The sequence below is a fragment of the Salmo trutta genome, chromosome 7 (assembly GCF_901001165.1).
Source record: "Salmo trutta chromosome 7, fSalTru1.1, whole genome shotgun sequence".
In the NCBI taxonomy this organism is placed as follows: Eukaryota; Metazoa; Chordata; class Actinopteri; order Salmoniformes; family Salmonidae; genus Salmo; species Salmo trutta.
In genome coordinates this window covers 30,385,915-30,412,468 of record NC_042963.1, presented here as the reverse complement: position 1 = coordinate 30,412,468, position 26,554 = coordinate 30,385,915, and the positions used below count along the sequence as shown (strand labels likewise).

The following is a 26,554-nucleotide window of genomic DNA, read 5'->3' as shown; positions in this document are numbered from 1 at the left end:
ACCACTGTTGTGTTCCAGAAAACAGGATCATTATATCGATCTGGTTCATTTATAAAGCTGAACTTGAATATGGGTTGTGGTTGTCAAGTAACCCACACCATGCACATTTTACACATCTGTATTGCTAAAAAATATGAATTCATTTCAGGGTCATCTGGCCAACTCAATGATCTTGCATTCTGGAACAGACAGACCACATACCAACTCAGCACTGATGAGAAACACTGAGTACAATAGGAGAGAAATAACTGGCAAAACAAATGCAGGATTTTATTTGGTAACTTTATTGAAGTCCTCCCCCTCCCCCAATTTGTAAAATGAAACCAAACTAATGAATAAAAAAGGGGTGGAAAATAAATAGTTTGTACTGGATTTTGATTTGCCTATAGGGTTTGTCGAGTCCAAATATATTTGCACCCAAAAAAAACTCCCAATACCCCCCTCTGTACACCATTATGCTCTCCCCAAAAACTTTTAGAACAAGGGGTCAACGCCAACCCATGTGAAATGTCGATTATACACACTAGAAATATCTACCAACATGTTTGGAACACCACTAAGAGTATTCAAATAATTGCTGTACTTCCAAGGGGGCACATGGAACAAAAAAATAAACAGATCAACAATGTCATCCCTTGTTTCTGTTTAAAAACACTCCTGCAGAAAAACTACTGCATATCAGCAATGGATAGTAATACAATATAACTTCGATGCAAATAAAGAATGGAACTGAATGATGCAATCCCCATCCCCCAAGAAGTCACAATTTCCTATTGAAATGGAGTCGCAAGGGTCCAAGTAGACCACAAGGAAATCAAGTCTGCTGCTAATACAAACATAGCAAATCTCGTCTGTGGCCAAGTAAAATACAATTATTGATTTTTATTAAGCAAGGCGATCCATAGAAAACCAAATGAGTGGGGCTGAGCTGAGAGACCGCAGAGGGCATGGAAGAGGAGGAAAACAGGAGTTCCCCTACCCCATTTAAGAGCGCAAAATTGGGATACATGGGAGGCTTGGTTAGGTGGGTGATAGGTAGGAAACGGGAGATGTTAGAGAATGAGAAATTGGGGGGCGGGGGGGTAGTGGGATGATGATGATGATGGTCCATAGAGAGTGTTAAGGTACCACCAGCAGGCAGGGTGCCAGGGGTAGTCTAGATTAGGTCAGCCACATTCATTGGCATCTCTTCTACTGTGGTGTTGTAGAACGTCTCAATGTCCCGGAGTGTGCGCTTGTCCTCTTCAGTCACCATGTTGATGGCAACACCCTTCCTGCCGAAACGGCCTCCTCGCCCGATCCTGGCACACAATTAAAGACCAGATTAATACGAACCCTGCCAATCGGAATTTAGAATCAAAATGGTAGCGAAATAAATACGATATGAACGAACAAACCAGGAGGAATGAGACCAGGACATTATAGAACAAGTCAGAAAAAGTAGGATATTGGTTTGTGGTTAGCTAGTTAAATTTCAAAGATGTATGAAATTGAGGATGTCAGAAAAGCAGGACCTCCTGATTAATCAGGAAAATTCACACCCCAATATGAACCATGTTGATTGCCATAATCAAAACAGCAGTGACATAAGTTACTCCTATGGAAATTTGTTTTTAATATAACTCAGGGTCCCTCCTACCTGTGAATGTAGTTCTCACGATTGGTTGGCAGGTCATAGTTGATAACCAGAGACACCTGCTGGACATCAATTCCTCGGGCCTGAAAGCAGCAACATGATCAGCACCTCTGCAATTCCTGACCCCTAGCTGCCATTGCTTTATTACCCTGAACCCTGGTGCAGGCTAGCTTGGTTCCATGTGAATCAGTTGGTAAACGTGCAGCACTAGCAACGCCAAAGGTTATGGGTTCGATTCCAGAGATAACATACAAAATATGTGCCACTTGACTAAAACTTTGGTATTACTGAGAATAGGCTAATTAAATAGATCATAGAGCTCACTTACACATTTAATTTAACTGTAAAGGAAGTCACTTTGAATAAAAGTGTTTGCCAAGTTGATTAACATAAGAAAAATTATATTTATTACATTCAACGAATGAAAAGATTCAGGTCACGGTGTGCTCTGCCCAGGTAGTAGGGTGCTGCTGCGTTTCCTGAACTCAACTCACCAGCAGATCTGTGGTGATGAGGACACGGCTAGACCCAGAGCGGAACTCCCTCATGATTAGGTCCCTCTCCTTCTGGTCCATGTCACCGTGCTGGTAGGAAGGAAGGTGTCACATATTTTACATTTAGTACTCTTATGCAGACCCACTTATAGTCAAACACGACAGTCAGCCTGGATCTGTGAACACCACAAGCACTTAATTTTACATTATGGAAATCAAAAACCAAGAAATGCTGATCTAACCAGATCAACAGGATGTTTTTCCACATAAATAGAGGCACTAAGAAGCAATGGAGGAACTTGAGAGGATTCTGCATATAATGTAAATTAATGCTGACACCTCAATACAATTTATAACCTCCATGGGATCGGTGACACCCCCCCACGGGACAGTTGAGCTAACATGTGCTAATGTGATTAGCATGAGGTTGTAAGTAACAAAAACATTTCCCAGGACATAGACATATGATATGGGCAGAAAGCTTACATTCTTGTTAACCTAACTGCACTGTCCAATTTACAGTAGCTATTACAGTGAAAGAATACCATGCTATTATTTGAGAGCACAGTTATGAACTTAAATGTATCAATAAACCATAGAATGCTCTTGTGCAGATCAAGGGCAGTCAGGTCCGGGGTGAACCAAGGGCTATATCTGCTCTTAGTTCTACATTTGTTTTGAATGGGGCATGCTTATTTAAGATGGCGAGGAAAGCACTTTTAAAGAGCAACCAAGCATCCTCTACTGACGGGATGAGGTCAATATCCTTCCAGGATACCCGGGCCAGGTCGATTAGAAAGGCCTGCTCACTGAAGTGTTTTAGAGAGCGTTTGACAGTGATGAGGGGTGGTCGTTTGACCGCGGAACCATAATGCACGCAGGCAATGAGGCAGTGATCGTTGAGATCCTGGTTGAAAACAGCAGAGGTGTATTTAGAGGGGAAGGATGATATCTAAGAGGGAGCCCATGGTTACGGATTTAGGGTTGTACCTGGTAGGTTCCTTGATAATTTGTGTGAGATTGAGGGCATCTGTCTTAGATTGCAGAAGTGTTAAGCACGTCCCAGTTTAGGTCACCTAACAGCACGAGCTCTGAAGATAGATGGGGGGGGGGGGCGATCAATTCACATATGGTGTCCAGGGCACACCTGGGGGCTGAGGGGTCTATAACAAGTGGCAACGGTGAGAGACTTGTTTCTGGAAAGGTGGATTTTTAAAAGTAGAAGCTCAAGTTGTTTGGGCACAGACCTGGACAGTATGACAGAACTCTGCAGGCCATCTCTACAGTACATTGCAACGCCACACCCTTTGACAGTTCTAGCTTGTCGGAAAATGTTATAGTTAGGGATGGAATACAGTGTCATCTGTATGTGTGCAGCGCACGCATGTCTACAACTATAACCGTTAGTGATGCTAAGGATAAGACTTCTGGTTGACGGAAAAAGGCTTTCCCAAAAACCTTCTCATTAACTAGAAAATGTGCACCGATGTCGCAAGTTGAGGGAGCGTGCAACTGGCATGCTGACTGCCGGGATGTCCACCAGAGCTGTTAGCAGAGAATGTAATGTTCATTTCTAAACCATTAGCCGCCTCCAACGTAGTTTGAGAAAATTTGGCCATACGTCCAACAGGCCCTACAACCGCAGACCTTGTGTATGGCGTTGTGTGGGCGAGCGGTTTGCTGATGTCAACCTTGTGAACAGAGTGCCCCACAGTGGTGGGGTTATCGTATGGGCAGGCATAAGCTACAGACAACAAATTGCATTTTATCGATTGGCAATTTGATTGCACAAAAATACCATGAGATCCTGAGGCACCTTTTTTTTTTAAAGGTATCTGTAACCAACAGATGCGTAATCCATATATTAGGGCCTAATGAATATATTTCAATTGACTGATTCTCATATGAATTATAACTCGGTAAAATCTTTGAAATTGTTGCTGCATGTTGCATATTTTTGTTAAGTATATAAAGGAGGCAAATTTTGGTCAATTTTGCCTGAAACTAAATGACCCTCATTAACCGGTCAAAAGTTACATTTTTTCAAAACAGTAAAATGACGTGACCAACAGAAAACACTATCAGAGATCTGTATATAATGACGAGATGCTTATGTTTCTTCCCACCAAAAATGGGAGTCGTCCCAAGGCGGAAAGGCAGGCGACAAGCATAGGCCCAAAATAAGCCCATAGAAATGCATTGGACAGATTTTGGCGAGAATGAAACCTCTCGCTTTTTTCCCCTCTTCCTCTGATACTATGCATGCATACCTACAAGGACCCAACAATTTTTTATTAAGAGCTTAATGGAAACATGAATCAATAGCAAGCCTATCGTCTTCCAGTCAAAAGGCTATAGCCTGTTATTAAACATGCAACTCCTGTAATGAAGCAGCTAATAAAACAATTTTCAAACATTTGCCCAAATGCAATTAGTTGAAAACAGTTCTAAACAGCACACCTAATGTGAGCAGTTCCATATGTGACTGATAAAAATCTGTTAGAAACTTAAAGGGAATCTAGTAGCAACTACTATGATGGGTTTCTAATATGACTAGGATTGTATCTTTGGCTTCTGGACAATTAAATAATATGAAAACCAATAGAACCGGGGATGCAAACTGGTGAGGGCCCAAAAAGGTGACACTTTTTTGCACTAAAACATGCAAAAACAATATCCCTGCTAGGGGGGATAAAAAATAAATATAAAAATATCAGCTTTAAAATCCTAATTTCTAGTGATTTAGGCTGGATCCCTTCTTGAAATGCAGGTTTTACCTAATTAAACAAAGAATATGATCGACATGATCAGTCGGTGTAAAATAAGTTGTTAATGTGAACCTAACTCACATCTAAAAATGTAAAAAAAATAATAAGAATGTAAATGTTTCCAATGTTATTTGTTGCCTAGACTTTAGTGGAAATGACACTCAAGTCTTAAGAAAAAAACAACACTAAAATTGCAGTTAGCCAACATTGCACTTGGGAAAAAAATACTCTTAAAGTAGAAACAGAATGAAACAAACGAATAGTTAAAGGCCGACTATAGTAGACATCGATCAAGTGCACAAGGCTACCTGCGCAGAAATAACATTCACAGAGTAAAACATTAAATAATCCCCCTCAACTCAAGTGTTACTGTCAAGTTCAACACAACAAAAGCAATATCTTTGGGCTACACATTATTACATTGTACACTTTCTGCCTGTGGACATCTGTTCTACAATGTGCCAGCAGAGCATGATAAAATCTTTGCCTACCCATTTCTATGGATGGATTTTTGCAAGGCTACTTTAAAGCAAAATAAGATATCATTATTTGAAGTAAAACATTCAGGGTTTTAAACAATTATACTGCCTCAAGCTCCCAAAGTGGTGGGGGTGACACTGAAGGTCAACAGTAGGCAGGCTATAGTCTACGTAGCCGAATGGAAGGCGCGCTTTACAAGTTGAGAAATAAAAATAGCTCCATTTTAAATTGTGGCCACTAAAGTGAACACGCGATTGCGGAACAAATAACAATTCTAAACACAATGACTGGGCTTACAAAAGCAGCTTTCACTCCAGTAGTCTACAGGCTTTTTGAGGACCTACCCTCGCACCGTCTTGACAGATGGTAGGTAGGCTATTCCGCTTCTCAAACTAGGCTCTGTATGCTGTGCGTGAGATAAATAAAATGCATGCCGACTAACAAAAATACACACAACAATTGAATTCCACAAAATTATGCAAATTAACATATAGACCGATAAGCATGACTGGTCAACTGTATTTTTGGCAAATAACCAATTAGCATCTATCGGTAAGACAACACTGTGGGACATGGACAGCGAGCTGGAAGTGCAGGAGCTCTTACCAGGGCAGAGACTGTGAAGTCCCTGGCGTGCATCTTCTCAGTCAGCCAGTCCACCTTTCGGCGGGTGTTGATGAAGATCACAGCTTGGGTGATGGTCAGGGTCTCATACAGATCACACAAGGTGTCCAGCTTCCACTCCTAACAAAAGAAAGGGGGTTGAATTGAGTCTGAAGACATGGGAAAACTTCAAGCCTAAGACCTGGTCAAGAACACCTGTTTCAAGCTATCGTGCCAACCCAAATTACACTATCCATGCAAGGAAATTTTGTTTTGATATTACTGTGTTCACATTTTCCTTATCCAGCAGTTTCAGGCTAGTGCAGTAAATATTGTCTCAGCTCAGTAGTGTGAAAGGGGGTACACTACACATAAGGTTGATATTACAGTATTAGCAAACGTCTAAATTATGAAGAGCATGAGGTTGCTTTTAAGTTAAAGCTGTGGAGAGGGACAAAGAGGCCAGCCATAGTGGAGAGCAGTCGACTTCCTCTGCCAAAGAACATTGTTCCTGCAACAGCTTGGGAGACGCCATAAAGAGGCCAAGTGAGAGGTTTCACTCTAGCCTACATCTGTCCAAAATAAGCCCAATGTGTTTCTATGGGCTTATTTTGGACCTAAGCTTGTCGCCCGCCTTCGGGACGACTCCCATTGTTAGAGCGGAGGCATGAGCATCTCTTCATTATATACAGATCTGGAGACGCAGAGGGAACTTGGGACCCCAACAACATTTCCAAAGTGCTCAAGAGGATATAGCTAAACTCATCATTAGAATCATTGTAGCAAGCTCTTTTCATACAAAATCAACCATCTTGATAATCAAATACTACAATTTTAAGAAAGGAAAGGCCATTTCTAAATGTCTCATTGATTATCATTCCATGTTAACAGGACAATTACTGTGTTGTATTGACCAAAGGGGGCTACTTCATGACTTGACTTATTCCTGTTAGTAGAGCAAAGGGCCTCACAAGATTGTAATAACGAGCATATAAATAGAGCAATACATTAATTATACGTGTACACACACACACACACACACTAGCATGCATCCATTACACCAATACCTCTTTCTCCACGTTGATGTAGAACTGGCGGATACCCTCCAGGGTAAGCTCTTCCTTCTTCACCAAGATACGGATGGGCTCACGCATGAACTTCTTGGTGACCTCCAGCACATCCTGAGGCATAGTGGCAGACAGGAGAACCACCTGGAAAACAGGGTTGTGAAGGGTATTAGCTCTATAGAGCAATCACTTGACAAAGGAATACATGGGTCATTGAAGATTACTATGGTGTGCTCAGCTGTTCATCTCCCTCTTGCTAGCTTTTTCTTTCTCTAGGAGCACTACCAGGGAGGAGGGTCGGGACAAGTACTAGCTAAGATTGAGAAAAGCACAGTACATTCTACATGAAAAAAAATATTCTACATTCCCAGAGATTATGCTTAATTGACCTTTTGCTATGCCGCCCCAGAATGTGGGGAACCAATCGCAACGCTCCAATGGATAGCAACTGCCGTCGAGTCTGACACTTGGGACAAGATCACGTTTAAGTCGCATGAAAGCCAGTGGCAAAAATAGTTCTTAAAATATATTGTTTAAATGGATAAATAATTGAACACTGCAGCAGAAGTACTTGCTACTGTGATTCCTGAAATGCAGAGCATGTTGGGCAGGTAGGAGCGCTGGGCCAGTAACCCGAACGGTTGTTGGATCAAATCCTCGAGCTGGTAAAAATCTGACGTTCTGCTGCCGAGCAAGGCAGTTAACCCATTGTTCCCCGGGCACCGATGACGTGGATGTCGATTAAGGCAGCCCCCCCGTACCTCTCTGATTCAGAGGGGTTGGGTTAAATGCGGAAGACATTTCAGTTGAAAGCATTCAGTTGTACAACTGACTAGGTATCCGCCTTTCCCTTTTTCTAATCCAAAATTAAAAACTTGTTACAATATTTGCTAGCTCAGCTGTCTAAACTCAGTCTCATTAAACACCAAACGTTGCTAACGCTAGCTAGGCACGTAATACAACTTCTTCTCGAAATGTGTTAGCTAACTAAGTTAGCAATGATATGAAAACAACTCCCATCTGCTGTACACATCAGGATACCATGAGAGCACTAGTGAATTCAGAGTATTTCAATGTCTAGCTACACTACAAAGCAATTGCAATGACAGTTCACAACATACCCAAGAGTTTGCTGATTAGCAAGGGGTAGTCTGTAGGGATGTGCATCTTTCCCTTTCAAGACGATTCGATACGCATCTATACTGAACAAAAATATAAACGCAACATGTAAAGTGTTAGTCCCATGTTTTAAGCTGAAATAAAATATCCCAGAAATGCTTCAAACGCACAAAAATAATTTCTCTCAAATTTGGTGCACAAATTTAAAACAGTATGATCATTACACAGGCGCACCTTGTGCTGGGGACAATAAAACGACACTCTAAAATGTGTAGTTTTGTCACACAAGACAATGACACAGATGGCTCAAGTTTTGAGGGAGTGTGCAATTGGCATGCCGACTGCAGGAATGTCCACCAAAGCCAGAGAATTTAAATGTTAATTTCTTTACAATAAGCCGCCTTCATTGTTTTAGAGAATTTGGCAGTACGTCCAACCAGCCTCACAACCGCAGACCACATGTAACCACGCTAGCCCAGGACTTACACATCCTGCTTCTACACCGGTGGGATCGTCTGAGGGGAGTATGTGTCTGTGTAATAAAGCCCTCTGGTGGGGGAAATACTTGTTCTGATTGGCTGGGCCTTGCTCCCCATTGGGTGGGCCTGCAGCGCCCCTGCCTAGTCATGTGAAATCCAGAGATTATGCCCTAATGAATTTATTTAAATTGACCGATTTCCTTATATGAACTGTAATTCAGCAAAATCGTTGAATGTTGTATTCAGTGTAGATACATGGGATCTAATACGTTTACATTTTAAAATTACTCCGTTTCATTAGAGCAAGGATCTGGCGGACCCGGATCAATCTCTTTATTTGTTTTACTCAGTCAACTTACTGTTGAGCGTTGGAATAGTAGAATACACTGTGAAATGTAGTTATTTTATTTGCAAATGAGTCTAACGGGCAGTTATCGAAAATTGTAGAAACATTGTGGAATTACCAACCGGTGGGCCCCCGTCGATTTTGATAGTCACTCTCACTCAGATACCATATAAATAAATAAAAAGCGAACATTTCTCTGCACCCTGTAGGTATACAGACCTGCATGCCACTGCTGCCTCATGAGTTCAGATTGTGGCACCCACCCCATCAAAGTTGCCCATCCCTGGATTAGAGGAATGAATCGATGCACTAACATTTGCTGTAGGGCTGACCCCATTTATTAGACTGGTCAGTCAATAGGCTGATGGTCGACCGAGATGTCTTTAGTCGCCTGTCTGAGTGGACTGATCCATTGTGGAGGCCGTATAGATGGCACAGTCCATCACTAAGACACATGCTACTGAAATTGTATATGTTTATATTACATAATGGTGCAACACTAATAAAAATACTATTTTATAAAAAGCACCTTCTCCCGCATTGAATAGCGGTCGCGATCCGTGGTTCTGAAACATCAGTGAACTGTTGAATTGGCGCCTTTTCCTAGACCATGTCGCTATGTGCATAACAGCAAAAGTTAATCAGCATATTGGTGTTGAGAACAATGCGGTGGAGTCAGCAGCGGAGATAGGAGACGAGAAAACAGCTCGCCTTAATTGTCCAAGAAAAGTGAGGAGAGGAAACCAACTTAATTAGGTCAATAATCAATAGCTTAACTTCCAAAATGTGCCTGGCTTTATAAATCATCCATAATATAATACAATCTCCAGATATATATATATATATCTAATCTATATATATATATATATATATATATATATATATATATATATATATATATATACACACACACACACACACACACACACACAGAAATAGGACAGATCCTTCTTCTGTTGCCTGTTTGTTTAATAGCCTGATTCCGTGAGCATCTAGCCTCACGCAACCACACAATCTCCAGATAGCTCCCCGAGTGGCACAGCAGTCTAAAGCACTGCATCGCAAGGCTAGAGGTGTCACTATAGACCCTGGTTCGATCCCGGGCTGTATTACAACTGGCCGTGATCGGGAGTCTCAGAGCTGCGGACAATTGGCCCAGTGTCGTGAGGGTTTGATGGGGTAGCACGTCAATGTAAAATAGAACAGCCAATATGGTATTAGAATGTATTGTGTCGTTTACACTGTTCCAAATTGTCAGAAACATATTAGCCCTCTGTTGATCTCCTTGTTAATATTACTATTATGATCATCATGATAATAAGTAATATCATTAGTAAGCTTAGACTTCATTAACCATAACTTACTTAGGATTATATTTCAATACTTATATAGGCTACTGTTTCAATCAATCATTTGTTCATGTCATCACACAGCATACAAGTCATTCATGATTGGAAACGCAAATCAAGCATTTTAGTTTGGAAATCAAATAAAGCAAACCTTGAATAATTAGCGTAGACTAAAACCATCCCATTTCGAAAATTGCATTCAGCAATGAATGCGAATGTTTAGTCTGAGGTAACAAAGGCTTAACAAAAAAAAAAAAATGTTAGACTCCGGTAGGCTTATAATTTATTTAGTGGTTTACATTGTTCCAAACGGTCAGAAAAATTATATTGAAACTAACAGCAACAATTTTGCAACACATTTATTTTACATTCTATACTGAACAAAAATATAAAACTTCAAAGACTACAGAGTAACAGTTCATATAAGGAAATCAGAAAATTGAAATACAATTCATTAAGCCCTAATCTATGGATTTCACATGACTGGGCAGGGGGAGCAGCCATGGGTGGGCATAGGCCCACCCACCTGGCAGCCAGGCCTAGCCAATCAGAATTAGTTTATCCCCACAAAAGGGCTTTATTAGACATAAATACTCAAATGACCCTGTAGGTGAAGAGGATGGAAGTGGGAGTCCTGGGCTGGCGTGGCCACATGAGGTCAGCGGTTGGACGTACTGCCAAATTCTCTACAACAACATTGGATGTACCTTATGGTAGAGAAATGAACATTCCATTTTGCTCCTTACCTTTTTCTTGATCTCCAGTATTTTCCACAATGAGTCAAATTTATTCCACACATCTGAATTCTCCTTTACCTCCTGAGCAACCAGTAAACATTCCCGCTTTAAGTCCATCTGTCACATCCTCTGCATCCACTTAGCTGTCACATGTATGCAGTGTTTGTTATAACCAAGTTATTGATGTGATGATATGCTACAAGTCAGGCCCCATCAGTCATGTGCATGAGATGCATATACATGTTACGTAAAGAGAGCAAGGGTTGAGAGAGTATCCCAACTGCACGTGGCATTGTGAGAAAACTGCACATTTTAAAGTGGCCTTTTGTCCCCAGCAGAAGGTGCACCTGTGTCATGATCATGCTGTTTAATCAGCTTTTTGATCTCCCCCCCCCCCCCCCCCCCCCCCCCCCCCCGATTGATGATGAATTGAAAAATTGTATGGATGAACAGGATGAGGAAAAAGGAATGGCAATCTAAGTTTGGTTGCAAAACCGATAGGCAAACATACTGCAAATTGAGAAATAATGTGACTAAACTGAATAAAAGAAGAAGAAAGTACAATGAAAGAAATTATATAAAGAAGGATAGTAAAACGCTTTGGAGCACCATAAATTACATTTTCGGCAAAAAGCCAAACTCATTCATTGAATCAGCTGTCTCATTTATCACATAACCCACTGATGTTGCTAATTACTTTAATGATAGTTTGCTAATCTTGCCTATGGAAATAAGGCATGACGTGCCAGCGTCAAACACAGACTACACATCCAAGTATATCTGATCAAATTAGTTAAGACAAGCATTGTAATTTTGAATTCTGTAACCTGAGTGTGGAAGAGGTGACTAAATTGTTGTCTATCAACAATGACAAGCCACTGGGGTCTGACAATCTGAATGAAAAATTACTGAGGATAATAGCGGACAAAATTGCTATTCCAATTTGCCATATCTTCAATCTAAGCCTACTAGAAAGTATGGGCACTCAGGCCTGGAGGGAAGCAAAGGTAATGCCGACACCCAAGAATAGTAAAACCCCCTTTACTGGCTCAAATAGCAGACCAATCAGCCTGTTACCAACACAGTGTAAACTTTTTGGGGATAAAAATAGTGTTTGACCAGATACAATGCTATTTTACTGTAAACAAATTGACAGACTTTCAGCACGCTTATAGGGAAGGACATTCAATAAGGACGGCACTTACACAAATGACTGATTGGCTGAGAGAAATTTATGATTACAAGATCGAGGGAGCTGTTTTTTTAGACTTCATTGTGGTTTTTGACCTTATCGATCAGTCTGCTGCTGGAAAGACTTGTGTTAACCTGTTGTGGTATAGGGGGCAGTATTTTCACGGCCGGATAAAAAACGTACCCGATTTAATCTGGTTACTACTCCTGCCCAGAAACTAAAATATGCATATAATTAGTAGATTTGGATAGAAAACACTCCAAAGTTTCTAAAACTGTTTGAATGGTGTCTGAGTATAACAGAACTCATATGGCAGGCCAAAACCTGAGAAGATTCCATACAGGAAGTGCCCTGTCTGACAATTTGTTGTCCTTCTGTTGCATCTCTATCGAAAATACAGCATCTGTGCTGTAACGTGACACTTTCTAAGGCTTCCATTGGCTCTCTAAAGCCACCAGAAAGTGGACTGGGGTGTCTGCTGTCTCTGGGCAAAGCACAGCAGCAGAGTTTGTAAGTGGTCAGCCTGGGGACAGTGAGACTGAGATGCGCGTTCACGAGACTTCTCCATGTTTTTCTTTCTCTCTGAATGAATACAACGTTGCCCGGTTGGAATATTATCGCTATTTTACAAGAAAAGTAGCATAAAAATTGATTTTAAACAGCGTTTGACATGCTTCTAAGTACGGTAATGGAATATTTTGAAAATTTCTGTCACGAAATGCGCTCGCGCGTTACCCTTCGGATAGTGACCTGAACGCACGAACAAAACGGCGGTATTTGGATTTAACTATTTGGAACCAAAACAACATTTGTTGTTGAAGTAGAAGTCCTGGGAGTGCATTCTGACAAAGAACAGCAAAGGTAATCCAATTTTTCTAATAGTAATTCTTAGTTTAGGTTGTCCCAAACATGGTGGGTGTCAAATTAGCTAGCCGTGATGGCCGAGCTATGTACTCAGAATATTGCAAAATGTGCTTTCGCCGAAAAGCTATTTTAAAATCGGAGACTGCGATTGCATAAAGGAGTTCTGTATCTATAATTCTTTAAATAATTATTTTTTTGTCAATGTTTATCGTGAGTAATTTAGTATATTCACCCTAAGTTTTCAGTGGGTATGCTAGTTCTGAACATCACATGCTAATGTAAAAAGCAGTTTTTTGATATAAATATGAACTTGATTGAACAAAACATGCATGTATTGTATAACATAATGTCCTAGGAGTGTCATCTGATGAAGATCAAAGGTTAGTGCTGCATTTAGCTGTGTTTTGGGTATTTGTGGTGCATGCTAGTTGCTTGGAAATGGCTGTGTGTTTTTTTGTGTCTATGTACTCTCCTAACATAATCTAATGTTTTGCAAGGCTGTAAAGCCTTTTGGAAATCGGACGAGGTGGTTCGATTCAGGAGAAGTGTATCTATAAAATAGTCCTATGTTTGAGAACTTTGAATTATGACATTGTGGTTTTAAATTTGGCGCCGATTTGTCACTGGCTGTTGAATAGTGTGGGACGATTTCGTCCCACCTCCCCTAGAGAGGTTAAGGATTTACACCCCCTGCGATATGGTGGATAAAGCATTACCTGTCTAACAGAACACAGAGGGTGTTATTTAATGGAAGCCTCTCCACATAATGCAGGTAGAACCAGGAATTCCCCAGGGCAGCTGTCCAGGCCCCTTTTTTCAATCTTTACTAACGACATGCCACGTATGTGTGTATATATGCAGATGACTCAACACAATATGCAGCAGCTACTACAGTAAGCAAAATCACTGCAACATTCAAAGAGCTGCAGATAGTTTCAGAATGGGTGGCAAGGAATACATTTGTCCTAAATATTCCAAAAACTAAAAGCTTTGTATTTGGGACAAATCATTCACTAAACCTCAACTCAATCTTGTCATAAATAATGTGGAAACTGAGCAAGTTGCGGTGACTAAACTGCTAGGAGTAGACCTGGATTGTAAACTCATGGTCAAAACATATTGATACAACAGTAGCTAAGACGGGGAGAAGTCTGGCGATAATAAAAAAGCTCCTCTGCCTTTTTAACACTATCAACAAGCCAGGTCCTACAGGCCCTAATTGTCGCACCTGGCCTACTGTTCAGTCGTGTGGTCAGGTGCCACAAAAAGGGTCCTCTGAAAATTACAATTGGCTCAAAACAGGGCAGCACAGCTAGCCCTAAAATGTACATGGAGAGAAACAATAATATGCATGTAAATCTCATGGCTCAAAGCTGAAGAGTCCGACTTACACACTACTTGTTTTGTAAGAAGTGTTGACATGCTGAATGCACCGAGGTGTTCGTTTAAACTACTAGGACACAGCTGACACCCATACATAACCCACAAGACATACCAGAGGTCTCTTCACAATCCCCAAGTCAAGAACAGAAAATGGGAGGCGCCCAGTACTACGTAGAGCCATGAGTACATGGAACTCTATTCCACATCAAGTAACTGATGCAAGTAGTGGAATCAGATTGTTTTTTAAACTGATAAGAATACACCTTATGGAACAGCAGGGACTGAAGAGACACACACACAGACATAAGACATGCACTCCACACACGTACACATGGATTTTGTGTTGTACATATGTGGTAGGGAGTATTGGCCTGAGGGAACACAATGTGCTATTACATTTCATATCTTAAATTGTACTAGCGTAATGTTGCTGGACCCAGCTAATAGGGATCCTTAATTACAATAACAAACAAACGTGACTGGGGAACTATGCAAACTTCATAATGTAAAATAATGTGACCAGTGAAATTAAAATACCATCTGCTTTATCTCCTAACGCATTGCACAAGTTGGCTGCAGAAATTTCCTTAAAAAGCTACAAATATTAAAATATATTGAAAAACTGCTATATTGAGGGTATTGAAAAACCATCCCGTGGCCATTTCCAAATACCCCGGTACATACAGTATAACGCCCAAACCTAGTGGTAAGCCTAGCTCATTCTGGAAAGTGGTTTAATGTTTGAAACAAAACAGAAATTTGTAGTGCTTTTAATAACCATTTTGCTTCAGCTAGCCAAATGCTTGAAAGGAGAACTGAAAATTAATCTCATTCCACTGGAGGGAGTCCTTTAGTCACCTCAGAACAGATTGTAGAGAATGATGCTCTAACAGACTCACATACCTTATTTGAATTTCAACCATCTGATGTCTCCGATGTACTAACCTCACTAGGGTAAGGGGCACCATTTTCACCTCCGGATGAAAAGCGTGACCAAAGTAAACTGCCTGCAACTCAGGCCCAGAAGCTAGGATATGCATATAATTGGTAGATTTGGATAGAAAACACTGTAAAGTTACCAAAACTGTTAAAATAATGTCAGAACTGATATGGCAGGCAAAAATTGAGGAAAATCCTTCCACGAAGTGCCATTATTTTGAAATGGCTGTTTTTCCAATGAAAGCCTATCCACCATTTAAAGGGATAGGACCCAGATTCCGTTCCCTATGGCTTCCACTAGTTGTGAACAGTCTTTAGACATTATTCTGAAAAATAAGGGAGAATGACCACTGAGTGAGTGGATAGCGGGATGTCCCCAGAGCTGTTTGCTGCGCACAACCGAGAGTGCACCTTTCTTGTTTTTCCTTTTATATTGACGACGCCATTGTCTGGTTGAAATATTATCGATTATTTAGGCTAAAAAACAACCTGAGGATTGATTATAAACATCATTTGACATGTTTCTATGAACTTTACCGGTACTATTTCGAATTTTCGTCTGCCTGTTGTGACTGCCTTTGAGCCATTGGATTACTGAACAAAACAGATGTTTTTGGATATAAAGAGGGACTTTATCGAACATTTATGTAACTGGGAGTCTTGTGAGTGCAACCATACAAAGATCAAAGTTAACCTGTTAAGGTATAGGGGGCAGTATTTTCACGGCTGGATAAAAAAATGTACCCGATTTAATCTGGTTACTAATCCTACCCAGTAACTACAATATGCATATACTTATTATATATGGATAGAAAACACCCTAAAGTTTCAAAAACTGTTTGAATGGTGTCTGTGAGTATAACAGAACTCATTTGGCAGGAAAAACCCTGAGACAGATTCTGACAGGAAGTGGATACCTGATGTGTTGAATTGACTTTAAGCCTATACCATTGAAAAACAAAGGGAAGGAGGAATATTTTGGCACTTCCTATTGCTTCCACAAGATGTCCCCAGCCTTTACAAAGTGTTTTGAGTCTTCTACAGTGAGATCTGACTGAAGAAGAGCGTTGGAACGGCGATGGCCCATTAGACACCTGGCGCGTGATTTGATGGTGGGTACTCTCATTCCGAAACGTTTTAAAAGAGAACCCAATGGTCCGCCTTGAATTTTATTCATGTTCTGGTTAAAAAAGGCCCTAATGATTTATGCGATACAACGTTTGACATGTTTGAACGAACGAAAATATATTTTTTCCGTTCTTGAAGTGAAGTGAAGTCCGGCTGGCTTAGATCATGTGCTACAACACGGAGGTTTTTGGACATAAATGATGAGCTTTTTTGAACAAAACTACATTCGTTATGGACCTGGGATTCTTTGGAAGTGACATCTGATGAAGAGAATCAAAGGTAATGGATTATTTACATAGTATTTTCGATTTTAGATCTCTCCAACATGGCGGTTAGTCTGTATCGCAATGCGTATTTTTCTGGCGCAGTGCTCAGATTATTGCAAAGTGTGATTTCCCAGTAAGGTTAATTTTAAATCTGGCAAGTCCATTGCGTTCAAGAGATGTAAATCTATAATTCTTTGAATGACAATATAATATTTTACCAATGTTTTCTAATATTAATTAATTATTTTGTTGTCATGACTTGACTGCCGGTATTGGAGGGAAACGATTTCCTGAACATCAACGCCATAGTAAAACGCTGTTTTTAGATATAAATATGAACTTGATAGAACTAAAAATGCATGCATTGTCTAACATAATGTCCTAGGAGTGTCATCTGATGGAGATTGTAAAAGGTTAGTGCATAATTTTAGCTGATTTTATGGTTTTGGTGACGCCTGTCTTTGAATCGACAATACACTACACACAGCTATTGTCAATGTACTCTCCTAACATAACCTAACTTTATGCTTTCCCCGTAAAACCTTTTTGAAATCGGTAAACGTGGTTAGATTAAGAAGATGTTTATCTTTCAAAGGGTGCCAGATAGTTGTATGTTTGAAAAACTTGAATTTTGACATTTATTTGGTTTCAAATTTGCCGCTCTTGAAATGCACCTGCTGTTGATAGGATGCGCCACGGGTGGCACGCTAACGTCCCACATAGCCCCAAGAAGTTAAGTGATTAATTTTATTGCCATTTCTGACTTGTGACTAATCTACTTGGCTGGTACCTGTATGTAATGTTTTGTGTGCTGGGCGCTGTCCTCAGATAATCGCATGGTATGCTTTCTCCGTAAAGGCTTTTTGAAATCTGACACAGCGGTTGGATTAACAAGAAGTTCATCTTTAAGCCGATGTATAACACTTGTATATTTTATGAATTTTTATTATGAGTATTTCTGTTTGAATTTGGCGCTCTGCAATTTCACCGGATGTTGGCCAGGTGGGATGGTAGCGTCCCACACCCCCTAGAGAGGTTAAGTGCCCTGCTAAAGATCTGGGGCTGATTCACTTGACCTCTTCTTACTACAGCTATCTGCCCCACTCATTGATGAACCTTAAATCCTGTAATATTCATCTGTATGCAATACGTTTGTATGCTATTGCACCGACTGTTAACCAAGCAATGTTAAAGCTGCAATCTGATTTTGTTGCATTACAGAAAGCTCTTGATTTAACTTGTTATGGATAGGGGGCAGTATTTTCACGGCCGGATAAAAAACTTAACCGATTTAATCTGATTATTACTCCTGCCCAGAAACTAGAATATGCATTTAATTATTAGCTTTGGATAGAAAACACTCCAAAGTTTCTAAAACTGTTTGAATGGTGTCTGTGTATAACAGAACTCATTTAGCAGGCCAAAACCTGAGAACATTCCAAACAGGAAGCGCCCTCTCTGACCATTTCTTGGCCTTCTTGATCATCTCTATCCAAAACAGGGGATCTCTGCTGTAACGTGACATTTTCTAACGCTCCCATAGGCTCTCAGAAGGCGCCAGAACGTTGAATGATGACTTTGCAGGCCATGGCTGAAAAACAGTAGCGCATTTGGTAAGTGGTCGATCTGAGAACAATGAGACTGGCGCGCGCGTGCACAAGACGACTCCATGTTTACATTTTCAGTCTTTGAACGAAAACAACGACTCCCGGTCGGAATATTATCACTTTTTTTTTACGAGAAAAATAGCATAAAAATTGATTTTAAACAGCGTTTGACATGCTTCGAAGTACAGTAATGGAATATTTCGAATTTTTTGGTCACGAAACGCGCCGGGCGTGTCACCCTTCGTTACCCTTCGGATAGTGTCTTGAACGCACAACAAAACGCCGCTATTTGGATATAACTATGGATTATTTGGAACCAAACCAACATTTGTTATTGAAGTAGAAGTCCTGGGAGTGCATTCTGACGAAGAACAGCAAAGGTAATCAAATTTTACTTATAGTAAATCGGAGTTTGGTGAGTACCAAACTTGGGTGTCAAAATAGCTAGCCCGTGATGGCGAGCTATCTACTCAGAATATTGCAAAATGTGCTTTCACCGAAAAGCTATTTTAAAATCGGACACCGAGATTGCATAAAGGAGTTCTGTATCTATAATTCTTAAAATAATTGTTATGCTTTTTGTGAACGTTTATCGTGAGTAATTTAGTAAATTCACCGGAAGTGTTCGGTGGGAATGCTAGTTCTGAACGTCACATGCTAATGTAAAAAGCTGTTTTTTGATATAAATATGAACTTGATTAAACAAAACATGCATGTATTGTATAACATAATGTCCTAGGAGTATCATCTGATGAAGATCAAAGGTTAGTGCTGCATTTAGCTGTGGTTTTGTTTTTTGTGACATTATATGCTAGCTTGAAAAATGGGTGTCTGATTATTTCTGGCTGGGTACTCTGCTGACATAATCTAATGTTTTGCTTTCGCTGTAAAGCCTTTTTGAAATCGGACTGTGGTTAGATAAAGGAGTCTTGTCTTTAAAATGGTGTAAAATAGTCATATGTTTGAAAAATTGAAGTTTTCGGATTTGAGGAGTTTGTATTTCGCGCCACGCCTATCACTGGATATTGGAGCAGGTGTTCCGCTAGCGGAACGTCTAGATGTAAGAGGTTAAAACTTGTACTTAATGCAGGCAAAACTAAATACATATTCTCTAATTCACTGAAAAATGTCTCAGATGGGCTAGTCTTTCATTGGATGGCTCTCATTGAGCGGGTTCCTGCCTATAAATATCTGTCAGTTTGGATTGATAAAGATTAACGTTTAACAAAATATACTGACGACCTAGTTAAAAAGCTAAGATTTAAAGTATTTAAATATATATATATATATATATATAATAGATCTTGCCTCTCCATTAACAGCAGGAAGCAGATTGTGCAGTCAACTTTCCTGACAGTTCTTGACTATGGTGACACCATTTACCAGAATGCAGCAGCCACTACTCTCAAACCATTGGATGCAGTCTACCATAGCGCCCTTCGCGTTATTACAGGTGACAGTTTTAATATTCATCACTGCATCCTGTATCAGAAGGTCAGCTGGACCTCATTAATGTTCTGTAGATCACTTCATTACTCCCTTCTTTTTTGCAAAGCTCTGCTCCACAAGCTTCCAACATAACTCACTTCACTGCTGAAATACAAAAATATGAGCTACCACACTCATTCACAGGGTCGGTTAACTCTTGAGTTCCCACTTGTCTCCAAAGTTAGGTAAATCCGTCTTTAGTTTTAACGCGCCAGTTACCTTACAGAGCAAATTACACCTGGATTCCCTGGTGCCGATGGGGTAGTTTAAAACTGTTTAATGAAGTGTGCAATTGTTTCAATTGGCCATTATAACTGATGAATAACCTGATGTAATGCATTTATAGCTGTCTTGTAGTTTATCTTTTTGTTGCAAATGAGACATGACACTGGTCTCAGTTGGGCTACATTGAATAAATAAAAGTAAATAAAAAATGCAGAGGCTTCAGGTAGAGCATAACTTCCTAATGTACTTTTAGACACAATTTGTCTTCATACCTGTGTGCTAGTGCCAAGCTTCTGGAAAATCTCGTAGATCTGGTCCTTGAAACCCCGACTCAACATCTCATCAGCTTCATCCAGGACAAACATCTTGATGTACTTAGCAGCTGAGGGGGAAGATGAGCACTTGGTTAAGACAAAACTTGAACACAAAAATGAAATGTCAATACTCTTCATTAAACAAAAACATACAGCTGTAAACAATGTTGAGAAAAGTTTGACAAACGATTGTTATCTGAACAAATCTGGCAACAAAAAGAAATACATGGACATCACTCACAGAGGAACTTGCGGTTCAACATGTCGAACACGCGGCCTGGTGTTCCAACCACTATGTTGGGAGCCTCAGCTTGGAGCTTTGTCACCTCGTTCCGGACGTTGGTTCCGCCAATACAGGCATGGCACGAGGCACCCATGTAGTCGCCGAGGGCCAGGATCACCTTTTGGATCTGTTGAAGGGGGGGGGAGTCAAACTCAAAGCCAGCAGTTGTCACAAAGTACTTTTACTGTAACACAGCATAGACTAGGGAGCAAGCAGAAGCACAGTGGCCAAGGAAAGCTTCCATTGGCACGTATTTGTTTACATGTCCATGGTCTCTTAGTAGGTAGGGCAAACCCATTTTGGTGATTTTTGGTATATCATTCAAATCAATCACAGCATGTTTTTGGACTCATTCAGCAGTTATTACCTGATTAAGAACAATACAAAATGTTGAAAGTTGAATTTATAAAACTAACGTTAAATGGTGTCGCTGCTTCCTGATAAAACATTGATAAAATAACTCAATGCCAAATCACTGCTTGAAAGTGTCCAAATCAATATGCAGAAACAGTTTGTGATATTTGTATTTATTATGGATCCCTTGAATGACTCCAAAAACATGCTGTGGTTGATGAGATATATATATATATATATATCTCTCAACACATTAAGTGTGTGCCCTCAGGCCACTACCACACAAAATCCATATGTAGATGTGTATAGAGCATATGTTGTCATGCGTATGCATCTTCACAGTCCCCACTGTTCAATAAGGTGTGAAAAACTAAATCTACACATACATGTGCAACAATAGTGATATCACTTGCATTTTTTTCTTCTTCTGACGAGCACTTTATAAAACTGCACACACACAAACACACAACAAAAACACTTTGACAAGTGGCAATAAATAACTCATCGATGAGGGAGAGATATGCGCTGTGGAAACTACCACAAAAACTGGGGATATTTTCACATTAGAGGTTGGAGAACACAGCCAGCTACATTTTGAGATGGGGGTCACCAAAACAGAAAAGCAACACTGTCAATCACTCAAATCGATTATCACGTTGAAATCAATTGTGAGAGAGGGGGGAGATGAGGTTACACATTCTTTTAAAACTAACAGCTCAAAAAGCTGAGGAATCTGGCGATAATGTTTACATCACTGGTTAATTGGTTAATCACTGGTCAATTGGTAGAAGACTGCTAGCTACATTTTGAAGTGTTGCATTTTGATTCAAGTGGGTCGCCAATGCAGTAAGTAATGCAACACTTTTTGTTAATCACTTTCATCGATATCACGCTGAAATCAATAGAACTGGGGCAAACATTTGGGGTGTAGAGCAATTTAAACTAATACCATTCAAAGGCCACACGGAAACCTGGAATAATAACCTATAAATGGTTGGTTAGATGAGAACTTGTAGAAGGCTTAAAATCTGTCTTTTGGAACGTTGGATGCTTATTTCGGGAGGCTGCCATCATGGGAAAGTGAACAAACCACTTTCTGGTAGCTTCAACTAATCATGACGCGGCATAGGATATTAACAGTGACAACTGTTGGCTGCTATTTAAAGCCAGGTGTACGCTACATGATTTTCAAAACCCTAACACCGCTGAGCCTCTCACATTAAAAACTACCGTCTTTCCTGTAGTGTTTAGCCAACTAAACAACGTGGCACAGATGGGGGTCACACAATACAAGATTCTTCACTCGGTTGTGAGAATTTGACACCACGCCGTCTCACGAAAACAGCAATGGGATTAGATTTAACACAGCTACAACGAGCTGTGGCTCAAAGCAGCCTCAAACGTTTTCAGTCAGACATTGGGACGCGTGTCCCATACAGAGTTGAAATATCTAGCCAACATTGTCAATTGAACAACATTGCTTGTGAACTTCAGAGCTGTAACAATGACTATTTGGCTTTGGCTAAAGACAACTACAAATGCATACTAGTAGTAGTCATTGCACCTGCTTGAGAGTACACATTCTGGGTGATGAGAAACAAGGTCAACTCCCTGGCTGCTTCTCTGGCGAGCTCTCATTGGCTATTGCTAATGACCATTCTCAAAACGTGTCCTTGCACATCTCACACTAAAAGAGCATTGCAAATTGTGCCGATAAAAATCAAACATGTTTGAAAATATCGGCATGTCTGGGACTGCTCAAAGACTAGATCGGTAGCCCTCAGATTGTGTCTGACCTGTTCACATTAAATGAGTGTCAGTGATAGCTGCACCCTTCAAGTAGGCAATGACATGGGGATTTTGTTTCTCCGATCTCAAAAACTTCTGGGACAGCTAAATCGTGGCCAAAATCGTGTAACGTACCCCCGGCTTAAGTGATAATTTTTCTGTCACATCCGTGTATTGGTGTGTGGCCAGTGACTTTTATAGAGAGAATGTCCCTGATTGTTTGTGTCTTATGAGAGTTTGAAAATGAACTCAGTTCCAAGTCCTGCGCACCCCATTGGTTTTGTACAGTTTATTATGCGAAGTTAATGACCTGTTTTAAGCAATTGATCTTATATCATTGTGATGACTAAAGTTTCATACCATCACCACCAATCTGAGCAAAAAGAGGATGTGGATTTCCACTACATTTTATGGGGTGAAAATGCAAGCTTGTGTAAGGCAGTAAAATCTGTCCACATTAGGGAAATTAGCACAATATAAAATAATTCAAATGTCAATTTAAGATGTTATGTTGCCTGCTCTATTGATTACAAATTGAACCATTCAGAGTTTCAAAGGACACTTCAACATTTTTCAGAGTAAGATGAACTCATGGATACCATTTCTGTGTCTCTGCATGCAGTTAGAAGGAAGATGCTAACTAGCGCTAGCGCAATGACTGGAAGTCTATGCTACCTACTAGCTTGATAGTACTAGTAGATAGCACAATGACTTGAAGTCTATGGTAACACTAGCTGGCATTGGCTCACTAAACTACCTCTAATATTCTTCATACTGGATGCAGACATAAAAATGGAATCCTTGAGTTCATCTGACTCTGGGGAAGTAGATAAAGCGCTTCACTGCCAAAATCCCAAAGAATCCCTTTGAAAATGCTCTCAAACAATTTAACCAGGCGCACTAGAGCCTCCATAGTGTCAGTGCAGTAGCCTGAACATTTGACTTCCCTAATCGAAGTCACATTTTAAGTACTTCCATGTTCAAGATAATTTTAGCATACATGCACGACAGTGTGTAAAGGGTACAGAAGTTGCATTTAATGTGCACTGTTTTTAGGGCAATTTAAGTGTGTGTGTAACCTGCCTGCTGAGCCAGCTCTCGGGTGGGGGCGAGGACCAGGGCCTGGGTGCCCTTAAGCTCGATATCAATCTGCTGGAGGATGGAGATGGCGAAAGTGGCAGTCTTCCCTGTGCCAGACTGGGCCTGTGCAATGACATCATAACCTGGTGGGGAATGAAGGCTGGTATTCATTAGTGGACACCATAACAAAACACTAACAGAAAAAAAATCAAGTGTTTCTTATTGGACAAATTCAGACCGGTCCATCCCAGTTGGTTCCTAGTGAATATGACCATGGATAAGTTTTATAGGCATTTGGTTCACTGTTTAGACTCATGATTAAGAAAGTCTCCAAACCTGACATGTAGGATGCAATGGAATAAATAAAAGCCAGTGTACTATGATCAAGGAAACCTAATGTTCCACATAGGAATGAAGAGGATTATTTAAGTATAGAAGCAACTGCCGTCAGCGACAACTTAGGCTAGATATTGACAGAAAAAGACCACAAGAAAAATCAACACTATTGGCATTGAAGTTATACCCATCTTGATAAGTTGATGGAAATGAACATGCATGCAGAGGTCTCCCACAGACAATATCCTGTGTGTGGGAGTTGATTTTAGGAAACTTGAACTTACCCTTGATACAAGGGAGGATGGCCCTCTGCTGAATGGCAGATGGTTTCTCAAAACCATAGGCATAGATTCCTCTCAGGAGAGTCTCACGCAGGGCCATCTCATCGAAGCTGTCCACAATCTCATTCCAGTTACTCTGTGTAGGGAGAAAAATACCAGACCACGGTTAGTCTATATAGTACCCAGATACTGTACTCCTTACAGACTCCCAGTACTGTTTTACTGCTAAAGGAGAGATGGAAAACCAAGCAAGACCCTGATTGTGGGCAAGAGATGTATGCATCTTCTCCTCCACCCCATTGGACTACATGCCATTCAAATATTCAACAATTTAACTGGTCCTTCACCCAACTTTTGACAAACTTGCCTGACACAAACAAAACATTTAACTTTACCTCAATGATGCCATCTGGCTCCATGCCCTCAGGGCCATTGTCTCTGTTGGAGAGGTCTCTGGAGGAAAACGTCCACATGTCAATACTAGATGATACATGTTTCATAACACATTAGCAAATTCTAATGATATCATGAACAAAAACATTTATAACCAGTAATGTATCAGGGGTCTAATGCCAGAGTTTATGATTGTAATGGGGATGACATGCCTGAATACATCTAGAAGGGGTTTGATGCCAGAGAGAGTGATCGTAATGGGCATGACATGAAGTGCCAATGACTGCATCGAGGCCCCCCCATGTATAATAAACTCGCATAAGATGGTGGTGCTGGCGACCAACGATGCAGAAGTTGGGGCGCACACACAACCACATTTGTGACGCCACTCAATTTCAAAAAATATATATATTTCATTAAATCTTCCCAATGCAGACGACTCGAACACGCCCATGCAGTTACTTGCACTCAGAGAGATTTTGAATAGAATAATGGTCATGGTGGATACATTGGTGGTGCTTCTCTGGCTGGTTAGGCCCGAGTGCTCATGGTGGATAACAAATTGGTGGGGGTTCGCTAGCTAACTAGGCCCGAGTGGAAATGATGAAACTACTAACCTTGGCTAGCTAACAAGTAAAACGACGCATTCAACAGGGACAGCTAACCATACTAATTGGAAGTAGCAGTCACTCAACCGGATGGCCCATCCGATTGAAAATCCTTCAATTTTGTAATAAAGAAAAAAATACAAATAACGCACCGCCACCAGGCCTAGCGACCCTTTACCCGAAAAGCATGTGCTCGTAGCGCACAAGGTTAGCTGAAAGGGTTGCTCCACCAAAAGAACAAGCGACCCAGCAAGCTCGCACGCATATTTCGGATAAGAACTGTAGCTAGCGAGACACTAGCTACCTGGAGTTGGTGTTAACGTCTGTTAGCTAACGTAGCTAAACGTGACCAAAGACACTGATGGGCAGAAACTAATTTGTTCACCATGGCGGGGCTCGCTGGAGAGACAGACCACCATTTTCCCGCAACCCCTGTCTGGTGTTCGCCTGCCAAATTATAACTAGTTAGCCATCTTAACCGATGTTAGCAGTTCGCCTTCACCGAGCATTACTCAATTAACGTTCGTGGGCTGGCCAGCAAATCAGTGTTTACAATAATACAGGGCACAATATGAGCCAACTACCTAGCTAACATGGTATAACGTGAAAAATGTACTACGGGCTTGCAGTTAAACCTGGCCAGCTAGCTAGTGGCTCCAACACGGCTACCACTAGCTAGTTTACAGTTGCTAACGTTAGTTAGCACTAAAGCGACAGCACAAGGAAACCATTAATGTTTCATTTTTATAAAGGAATTGCGGGGCTGACGGGTTATTTCATCGAGCCATGTATAACTGGTTATAATAAAACAATGGAACAATTTGCAGGATTCTTTACCTCTCTTCATAATCTGCCGACATTATCACAAAGGGCGAATACGCCGCGAAAATGTTTTATATACCACAACGTGGTTTGGAAAGCTCAAGTTTTGATTGCTGAAGGGGACT

At 40.7% G+C, this 26,554-nt stretch overlaps 1 protein-coding gene across 1 annotated transcript; it reads right to left on the bottom strand.

The window, feature by feature from the left end:
• Positions 1-265: 265 nt before the first annotated feature.
• Positions 266-26,554, bottom strand: LOC115197217 (eukaryotic initiation factor 4A-I). Its single transcript, XM_029758543.1, has 11 exons — positions 26,445-26,554; positions 25,002-25,059; positions 24,610-24,742; positions 23,993-24,132; positions 20,726-20,894; positions 20,443-20,552; positions 7,049-7,192; positions 5,985-6,122; positions 2,131-2,220; positions 1,640-1,719; positions 266-1,301 (listed from the first exon to the last, which is right to left on the bottom strand). The coding sequence occupies exons 1-11, from the start codon at positions 26,465-26,467 to the stop codon at positions 1,157-1,159; spliced, it is 1,230 nt and encodes a 409-aa protein (XP_029614403.1). The 5' UTR covers positions 26,468-26,554; the 3' UTR covers positions 266-1,156.